General features: G+C 61.8%; 1 protein-coding gene across 1 annotated transcript; it reads left to right on the top strand.

The window, feature by feature from the left end:
• Positions 1-7: 7 nt before the first annotated feature.
• On the top strand, positions 8-3,545 carry SSR4 (signal sequence receptor subunit 4). The gene is made up of 6 exons (XM_075016452.1): positions 8-368; positions 1,404-1,522; positions 2,325-2,399; positions 3,000-3,089; positions 3,175-3,240; positions 3,383-3,545. Exons 1-6 carry the CDS (start codon positions 23-25, stop codon positions 3,485-3,487), a joined length of 801 nt encoding a protein of 266 aa, XP_074872553.1. The 5' UTR covers positions 8-22; the 3' UTR covers positions 3,488-3,545.
• The last annotated feature ends 6,641 nt before the right edge of the window (positions 3,546-10,186 follow it).

Consider the following 10,186-nt stretch of genomic DNA (forward strand, 5'->3'; position numbering starts at 1 on the left):
TGCCACGTGCGCTTGCGCACTGATGGGGCGATGTCTTTTTTTAAATTGGTACCGCGAAAAATTAATCGCGGCCGCCATTTTACTGCACGCGGACAAGGAGAAATGTCACGATCGGTTATTCAGCGCATGCGCAGCGCCCGAGGCCCATTCTCGCTCCACTACGCGGAAAATAGTTCCCGGTCACGCTAAAGGCACGTACGCTTTGTGTCACGTGGAGGGCGGCGGCGGCAATGATTGGCTGACAGCGGTACGCAAGTTCCCGACGTTCTCGGCGGCGGCGGACCCGGCTCTGGGGATCCGAGCGGTGATGGCTCTGGCGGCGGCGGGGATCGCGCTGCTCCTGGCGGCGGGGCTGAGCGGAGCTGGAGGTACCGGACAGGCCCGGGGGGCGGGGCTGGAGCCGACGAGGGGCCAGGGGAGGGGGCGGGGCTGGACCTGGCGGGGCGGGGCGGGGCTGGAGCGGGCCGGGCAAGGGTGGAGGGGGCGGGGCTGGAGCGGGCCGGGCAAGGGTGGAGGGGGCGGGGCTGGAGCGGGCCGGGCAGGGGCGGGGGGGGGTAAGGGTGGAGGGGGCCGGGCAGGGGCGGGGGGGGGTAAGGGTGGAGGGGGCCGGGCAGGGGGGGTAAGGGTGGAGGGGGCGGGGCTGGAGCGGGCCGGGCGGGGGCGGGGGGGTAAGGGTGGAGGGGGCGGGGCTGGAGCGGGGCGGGGGGGTAAGGGTGGAGGGGGCGGGGCTGGAGCGGGCCGGGCGGGGGCGGGGGGGTAAGGGTGGAGGGGGCGGGGCTGGAGCGGGCCGGGCGGGGGCGGGGGGGTAAGGGTGGAGGGGGCGGGGCTGGAGCGGGCCGGGCGGGGGCGGGGGGGTAAGGGTGGAGGGGGCGGGGCTGGAGCGGGCCGGGCGGGGGCGGGGGCGCGGGCGCGGGGGGTAAGGGTGGAGGGGGCGGGGCTGGAGCGGGCTGGGCGGGGGCGTGGGGGGTAAGGGTGGAGGGGGCGGGGCTGGAGCGGGCTGGGCGGGGGCGGGGGGGAGGGGTGGAGGGGGCGGGGCTGGAGTGTGCTGGGCGGGGGGGTAAGGGTGGAGGGGGCGGGGCTGGAGCAGGCTGGGCGGGGGCGGGGGGGTAAGGGTGGAGGGGGCGGGGCTGGAGCGGGCTGGGCGGGGGCGGGGGGGTAAGGGTGGAGGGGGCGGGGCTGGAGCGGGCGGGGCGGGGGCGGGGGGGGTAAGGCTGGAGCGGGCGGGGCGGGGGCTGGAGCGGGCTGGGCGGGGGCGGGGGGGAGGGGTGGAGGGGGCGGGGCTGGAGGGGGCTGGGTGGGGGCGGGGGGGTAAGGGTGGAGGGGGCGGGGCTGGAGTGGGCGGGGCGGGGGCGGGGGGGGGGCTGGGCAGGGGGGGGCCAGCTGAGATGGTGCCCGGCCCACAGGCGAGCCATGCCCGGAGCCGACCATCGTCCCGTCGTACTACACCACGGCCGACGCCGTCATCGCCTCGGAGAGCGTCTTTGTGGTGGAGATCGCGCTGACTTGCCGCAACGGGGCCCAGGTACCCCAGCCTGGCTCCTCCCCTCCCCATGGGCCCCTCGCTCGCCCTCCCATTGGTGTAGGTAACAGCTGGTTGCCCCGCCTGGCGTGTGGGGTCCCCCGGCCCTGCCCCGCACCCGCAGGCAGAGAGCAGTTGGGTTATGGGGTGCCAGGGACAGGGCACAGAACAGACTCCTCAGCGCAGGAACCAGAGGCCGTCGGCCCCACCCACCTTGGGGAGAGGGACCAGGGGGGTCCCTGAGCTGGGCCCTGGCCCCCCTCTTCCTCCCTCTCCAGCCAGCCCAGACTGCCCCACCCGACAGCCCAGCTCCAGTTCAACCAGCCGTGCCCCCCTTCCCCACTCTGTCCTGTTTGCTGGGGAGCAAAGGGGTCAGTCCCTTTGCCTGCCTGTGAGAAGTCATCTCCCTGAAACGCCCTTCATCAGGCACTGATGCTGGGGCCCAGGGAAACTGAGCCACACTCACGGGGTCATTCCAGGGCATCGGGAAATAGCCACACCCACTTCAACACACACTCCAAGGGAGAGCAAAGGAACCGCTGGCTGGGAGTTTCTCGACCCCACCCCACACATGGGCCTGTCGGAGGAGGGGTGGGGGTCAAGCTGCTGTGTTGCAGGGAGGGGCTGGGGTCAGGCTGTTAGCTCAGGGGAGGGGATGCAGGGGCTGGGTCCCACAGGGTCCAGCTGGGACCGCTTACCCCATTTGTCACTGGCAGGAGCGGGGGCCCTGCTGGGCGTGGAGAGGGTGGCTGGGGGGACAAAGAACCAGCCCCACGTTGTGCTAGGCTCTGTCTCTCCTCTGCAGAACGTTGCTCTCTATGCCGACGTCAATGGCAAACAGTTCCCCGTCACCCGGGGGCAGGATGTGGGGCGCTACCAGGTAGGGCCAGGCCGGAGATGCCAAGCGGTGTGGGGGAAGAGCCCGTATGGCTGGGTTCTCCTTGGCTCGGGTGGTGGGGGCCTGGGCACAGCAGCCGGGGAGCGGGGTGGCAGCCAGGACCCCTGGGTTCTCTCATAGCTTGGGGTGGCAGTGGGCCCAGGGGCCCAGGCTCCTGGGTGTTCTCCCATCTTGCCGGTGGGGGGCAGGACTCGTGCGTCCTCTCCCAGCAGAGCTGCACGGACTGGTTCCCTGCCTCCCGCAGGTCTCCTGGAGCATGGAGCACAGGGACCCCTGGGTTCTCTCATAGCTTGGGGTGGCAGTGGGCCCAGGGGCCCAGGCTCCTGGGTGTTCTCCCATCTTGCCGGTGGGGGGCAGGACTCGTGCGTCCTCTCCCAGCAGAGCTGCACGGACTGGTTCCCTGCCTCCCGCAGGTCTCCTGGAGCATGGAGCACAGGGACCCCTGGGTTCTCTCATAGCTTGGGGTGGCAGTGGGCCCAGGGGCCCAGGCTCCTGGGTGTTCTCCCATCTTGCCGGTGGGGGGCAGGACTCGTGCGTCCTCTCCCAGCAGAGCTGCACGGACTGGTTCCCTGCCTCCCGCAGGTCTCCTGGAGCATGGAGCACAGGGACGCACGCTCAGGCACCTACGCGGTGAAGTTCTTTGACGAGGAGTCATACAGTGCCTTGCGCAAGGTGAGGGGCTGTACGTGCATGGGGGAGGGGTGGGGACCCCCATGGGGACCCTCCCACTGACCCTTCTTTTTCTCTGCACCCCCAGGCCCAGCGCAACAACGAGGACGTGTCGTCTATCCCAGCCCTGTTCACAGTCAGCGTGGCCCACCGGGTGAGGGGCTGGGGTTGCGGCGGAGGGGGCGGGGTGCTTTGGGGAGCAGGTGGCTCTGGGTGGGGGCTCTGGGTGGGGGTGGGGCTGGTTAGCGAGCCCCCTGAGGAGTTCCAGACCTCTAACCTGGCATCTGCCCCCGCAGGGTGCCTGGAGCGGGCCCTGGGTCTCCACAGAGGTGCTGGCCGCCGCCATCGGCCTCCTGGTCTACTATCTGGCGCTGAGTGCCAAGAGCAGCATCCAGGCTTGAGGGGGCGGGGCTCACCCCCCCACCGTGTGCCTGGGTCCCAATAAACAGCTACCCCGGACCTCGCCTGTCTGGCTCTGCTTGTGGGCGCTCGCCCGCCATCGTCACAGGCCACTTGTGGGACGGCCTTGCTGGGGCAGCGGGTGGTGGAGGTGCAGCAAGAGCGCGGTGGGGGCTCCTGGGGGGGCCGGGGGCTCTGGCTGGGTGCCAGTAGAGGAAGCCGAGGGGCCAGAGGGAGGGGGGCTGCGTGGCCAGGTGCGCCTGGGGGGGAGTGCTCTGCTGCTGGGTGCCAGCGATGGGGCAGCGGGGGGAAGGGCTCTGTGGCTGGGTGCCAGCGGTGGGGGGACTCCTGGGGGAGCAGCAGGGGTGTTTGGTGGCTGGGTGGCGGTGGGGGAGGGGCTGTGCAGCTGGGTGCCGGCGAGGTCCCCATTGGCGCAGGAAGGGCAGCTCTAGGGGAGGCCCAGGGGGCGGCAGAAGAGCTGGTGGCGGTAGCAGGCTGGAGCCCCCCACAGAGAATCGAACTGGGCCTTTGCGACGTGGAGGGTGGGCGGGCAGGAGCTGCCACAGGGCAGGGAGGGGAGCAGCCAGGTCCCACCCAGAGCGCTGGGGATGGTGGGGGTTAAATTAAGGGTTAACTTCACAGCCCCCCCCCCCCCCCCCCGCCAGGGCTCTGGGTGGGACCCTGTTAATTTAGCCCCCTCCCTGCCCCATCCTGAGGGCTCCAGGCAGCTCTGCTGGGCTGCAGGGTCTGGGTCCCTGAAGAAACCCTGCGCCGTGACCGTAGTATTCTTTTATTTGTCGGCCATTACCCAGCAAGCAGAGCGCACGCCAAGCGCCCAGGGTCAGTCGTGTGCCCAGTGGGCTAGTGCAGTCAGCCGCTCGGTGCTGCCAGATACGGCCCAGGATCTGGCAGCGTTAGTCTGGGGCGTGTGCTCCCAGGCGCTTCACTTCTTACAGTGTTCTTCTGTCTGTCCTCCATCCATCTTTCCTTCTTCCATTGCTCCTTCACCTGTCCCCCCGTCATCCTGCTCTTCTTCCTTCTGGCTGGCCAGCCTTTGTCCAGCCATCTGTCTACCATCCCACCTGGACTCCAGCTGAAGTAGTGAAACTTGAGCCCTGCTTAGCTCTACTGTGACCACTTATTTTGTATAATAACAAGAAGTCTTGTGGCACCTTGTAGACTAACAGCTGCTTTGGAGCATGAGCTTTCGTGGGCAAAGACCCGCGTTGTCAGACGCATCTGATGCATGAGTGGGGGTCTTTGCCTGTGAAAGTTTATGCTCCAAAATGTCTGTTAGTCTACAAGGTGCCACAAGACTTTGTTGTTCTCGAAGCTACAGGCTAACCCGGCTCCTCTCTGATATTTTGTACAATGTTACTTACCAGCTGTAACCCCCGCAACGGAACTACCAACCTGACCCAACCCCACCGCCCCACACAATTAATCCTGAAGCAGACAGCTCCATGTCAGACCAGGCCAAAGAGAGGAGGAAAGTGAAGCCTGAGCTGCAGCTCTAGCCCCCAGGGGACTGCAAACAGGAGGGAGCTCTGAGAGGGGCTCTCCGGGCAAAGCAGGAGCCCTTCACAGGACCTAGGGTAAGCGGCTGGCGGAGCCTGTGCTCCTGTTTGTGTGTTTACAGAGCCGTGTGCTGAGCTCTTGATAGTGTGCTGAGGCTGGCAGCAAGGATTTGAAATCTAGAACTCTCTGCTCATTGGTTGAGCTGTAACCAGCGGGCAGGACTATATAATGCCCGCTAGTTAGCGCCCAGGTTATTGCAAACAAGGGAGTTGTGGGGAGCTAGTTTCTTCTGACTTTCTTAAAACTTGCATGCTAACGAGTATATCCCAAACCGCCACATTGAAATAACAGCTCCCTCGATCATCTCGTTATCCACAGAGAATGCAGGGAGATGCCCAGCAACAAAGTGAGGGCTGTCCTGGCTATTGCATCCAAGTGTAACGTATGATTATCTGTCCCACGGTGAGGGGGCCTGTGTGTGCATTCAGTGCAAGGAGCTCCTGGCCCTCAGAGACCAAGTGCGGGCTTTGGAGGCCAGGGAGGCTGAACTGCAGGAGCTGAGGGAGGCAGAGAGGTACGTTGATGAGGCTTTCCAGGACACTAGAATTGTCCCACCTCCAGTCAGACAGCCCCTGTGCTCTTAAGGAGGATGCAAGGTTCAGAGAAGGGGAGTTGTCAGTGGAAGCAGAGGGAAATCATCCCATAGTCGGGACCCTCCTTCCAGCTGATGATGTGGTACCTCTTGCTCTGAGGATGCCTCTCCGGGGGAGGGAACTCCAGTCAGCAGGAAATGGCAGCTGTTAGTAGTGGGAGACTTGATCATTGGAAATGTAGATAGCTGGGATTGCGATGACCGGGAAAACAGTTTGGCGACTTGCCAGCCTGGTGTGAGAGTTGCGGATCTCTTGAGGTTTCTAGATACACGTGCAAAGCTGGGGAAGAGCTGGTGGTCATGGTACAGGTAGGTACCACTGATGTAGGGAGGGGTAGGAGAGATGTCCTGAGGGCTGAATTGAGGTTGCTAGGGAAGAGACTAAAATCCAGGACCTCTGTGGTAGCATTCTCAGAAGTGTCTCTGGGTACACATGCAGGGCTAGGTAGGAAGACAGAAATTCAGAGTCTCAATGCGTGCATGAGACGACGGTGTAGGGAGGAAGGGTTTCGATTTATTAGGAACTGGGGAGACTATGGGGATGGGGGAGCCCATAGAGAAGGATGGACTCCACCGAAACCAAAATGGAACCAGACTGCTGGCACTTACCCTTAAAAAGGCCGAAGAGCAGTCGGGGAAAGGCGAGGGCTGCAGAGGAGCATGTGATGGGGTTCTGGGGTCCCCCAAGCTCTGCACCCTGTCCGCAGGCAGGAGAGTCTCTCACTCAGCAGGAAAACAGCAGGTTTGTTAGCCGACAGGACACAGCATCGTACAGAGGAGTCAGTACAGCAGGCAGAGACAGCCAGTCCAATCCATGTTGGGGAGAGGAGGCCCCGAGGGGCCCCCAGAGCCGGGGCCTGGCCCCCTCCTTGGTCTCTCTCTCCCTCAGCCCAGACTAACTGCTTCCAGTTCCAATTCAAACCCCTCAGGCTCCACCTCCTCCTTTGTCTGCAGTACAAAGGTGTTACCTGGTCGTCAAGGTTACCCTCAGCAGGAGCCCCACACCCTCTGTGAGCCACTCACACACACACACAGGTATCCCCCACTCCATCACATCTCTCCCCCCTTCCAGACCGAACTGAGCGGGGTCACTCAACTGGTGACCTGGGGAAGTTCGGGGCTCTCCCCTTGTGACAGGGCATTGGCTGTACCCTCTGTTCTCCCCTTGATGTGCACCACCTCCACGTCATAGTCCTGCTGGGGGAGGCTCCAAGTCAGGAGCTTGGTCTTGGCCCTTTTCATGTGATGCAGCCGGGCAAGTCCCTTTAGTTCCCTTGGGTTGGTTGGTCTCGCTGCTTCGGCCCCGGTCCGTCAGCCACGTTCTCAAGTCGGGCGGGCAGAGCCCATACAGATGCTGCAGCACCAACAGATCAAACAGGTCTTTTGTGGTCTGGGTCCTGCCCCATCTGACCACCAGTCCATACAGCTGCTCCAGCCAATGTCTGGAATTCAGTTACAGTCCAGTAACGGAAGGTACAAATGCTTCCACCCTTGGCATTTAGCCAGACCACCACAATGGCTGTGTGCCTCAGTTTCCCCTTTCATGCCACACAATAGGTTTGGAATGTTCCTTCTCATGTCAGAGGTTGCAAGACTAGTTACAGGGAACAATGGTGACATTTCAGAGTTACAGACTCCTTCAACATACAATTCATGCTTCTACATTAATGTCATCATGTCACATGGCTCTTTTCAAACTGTCGGTGCATGGTACAATTCTACAGCTTTTGGTAGCAGCACCCCTTGGTTACAGCAGTCAGCGTGAGTAACAGAACAAACCCATTGCAACTGTACATGTACGTTGCTCTTTGGTAGACCACAACTTTTGTGTAACATCCTCGAGAATCTGGTATTTTGGGGCTAAATGGCTGAGGCCTTTCTTAGCACCATCAAGTTCTAATCGTCTCTCTTGCCCCCGGGGTGGAAATCTGATCTCTCTGGCTGTGCCCTCCCTTCTAACAAGAGCTGGGCCATTGATGATCTCAGGGAGACGGCCCCCTTCCAGCCAGTCTGGAAATTTGCAAACCAAACTGCTTTCTGAGAGTTGTTTTGTGAGTCCCAGACGCAGAATCCACATGAAGGAATCCCTGTTTATCCCTTACTGGCCCACCAGGCCCAAAGCTCCTTTGTCCTTCCACCTCCAACTACTGCCTCCCCATGGAATCAGAAGTGGAGTCCAGTGTGAGAATATGTGTTTCCACCATCTGGAGATGGGGAATTGCTGAACCTCTCCTGCATCCTACAGAGATTGGCTGTGCAGCTGTTTTACTTGGTTCTCACAGGGCTGCTCACACTCCCTGATAGTTTTTACTTTACTTGCACCAGCTTCCAATTCCTGAGAAACTTTTACACTGCCTGCTTTGGACCCTTCCAGAGCACAGCCAGTGGTTTCACACTCAGGCAGGTCCTGGCCGTCAGGGGCTGAAACAAACTTCTCCCCAGGCAAAGGGTTGCTCTGGCTCTTACAGACAAGCACCTTTCCTGTTCACTCTCCTTCACCTCACTCCCATTTTCTGCAGTCCCCACAGACAGGTCAGGAAAAGTTTCAGGGACGTTTTCTTCCTCAAGAGCTCCCCCAAACAATAACTCACCCCGTCTGCCTCCACGGGGGCACTGCTCCCTTGAGCCACAACCAGCTCCTGGGGTTCACCTACACCCAGGATCACTTCTGGCCCATCAGGCAGATTCCCACGTAATCCCCCTTCAGGCAGACAGCCAGTACCACCGGAGAGAAGGTCAGGGTCCCTTTCCTCCCTTCTGCTACCGGCTCCTTTATCTTCATCAGTCAGCGTAACTCCATTGCCCGTCTGTTCTTGTGTCCTGGCGAGAGGATGACTCTGGTAGGACAGAATCCTCTCACCCCCTCCCAGTAACACCTCAGCATCAGGCAAAGAACAAGTACCAGAATCGTCTGGTCTCTGGGATTCCCTGATGATACTAACTGGATCAGACCGAGTTAAAGCATCATCCCCCCTGAGAGACACAGTTAGGCCCACTTCCCATCTGGGCTTCAGCTGCCCTCAGATCCAGCTCTGGGATCTTGGCTCCATCTCGAGCCCCCACAGGCTCAGGCAAAGGATTCACTTCCCCAGAAGCAGAAGCACTTTTCTTGCACCAAGGACCAGTGTCCTTAGCAGGGACACCACTGCCCCATTCCGGAGCCATTCCCTCTGCTCCAGCCCCCATGGCTGGATTCAGAGACACACCTGGAATGCTCTTTTCTGGTGGATCCTTCTCCAGCCACCCCAGGCTGGGGAATCTTCCTCAGACAATGGGCTAGTTTCCTCATTGGCACCTTTTCCAAATGCAGGCTCTGCTCTCTCCCCAGGCTGCTGCTGCTGTTCAACACAGACAGACGATGGGAGACACTTTCTCCTTTGTCCCAGCCCCCCGGCTGGTCTCCACACACACACAGAAGGTGGAGCAGCTTCTCTCACAGACAACTTGCCATTCCCAGTGGATCAGCTGCTTTCCTGCCCAGATACACAGGCACCTTCCTCGGCCCAGGCCTGGAAAACTTCGCAGGGCTGTCTTGGCCACTAGTAGATGATGGGTTGGAATCGCTCCTTCCCTCCTTGAGCTGCGGCAGGCCACTCGGTTCAGAGCTCCAGGCAGTCCAGGGTTCCCTGCCCCGGTCCGGGCTAACCTCTGCAGGATTCTCCTTAATCCTCAGCTCTGCCACTGCACATCCACGCTGCCTTGTCCAGCTTCTTTAATCTCGATTCGGTTTCCAGGTGCTGCCACTTCACAGCGGAGTTGCTCAGCGTGGTTGCAGGCTCTCAGGCTGATGCCCTCTGCACCCCATGATTCCTGGAAGAATCCCTTCAGTGTGCCAGGCTCCTTGCGGGTCACAAGCTCCCCGGGGTTAGGCCGTAGGCCCCTCCGCCCTCTGGGACCGACTCCAACAGACTCTCAGAGGAACCCCTTCTTCAGTGTGACACCCGCTCTCAAGGACCATGAGCACCCTGTCTTGGGAAGAACTCATTCAGCGTGTCAGCCTCCTCGTGGGTCACTTGTTCCTGGGGGTTGGGCCCTCGGCCCCTCCACCTTCTGGGGCCGACTCCAACAGATTCCCAGGGGTAACCCCTCCTCGGGTGTGACACCCCCTCTCGAGGACCACGACCGCAGTTGCTTGGGTTCGGCCGCAGGCCCCTCCGCCTTGGGGAACTGCACCTCACTGCCCTTCAGCACACCTGGGTCTCGCAGGCCCCACTTCTTCCGGGGCCCCGGTCACTTACTGCTGGATGCTCCATCCTCAGGGTGCAGAACATCCCACTTCTGACACCAGTGTGATGGGGTTCTGGGGTCCCCCAAGCTCTGCACCCTGTCCGCAGGCAGGAGAGTCTCTCACTCAGCAGGAAAACAGCAGGTTTATTAGCCGACAGGACACAGCATCGTACAGAGGAGTCAGTACAGCCGGCAGAGACAGCCAGTCCAATCCATGTTGGGGAGAGGAGGCCCTGCGGGGCCCCCAGAGCCGGGGCCTGGCCCCCTCCTTGGTCTCTCTCTCCCTCAGCCCAGACTAACTGCT

Source organism: Carettochelys insculpta, chromosome 22 (assembly GCF_033958435.1).
Source record: "Carettochelys insculpta isolate YL-2023 chromosome 22, ASM3395843v1, whole genome shotgun sequence".
Classification (NCBI taxonomy): domain Eukaryota; kingdom Metazoa; phylum Chordata; order Testudines; family Carettochelyidae; genus Carettochelys; species Carettochelys insculpta.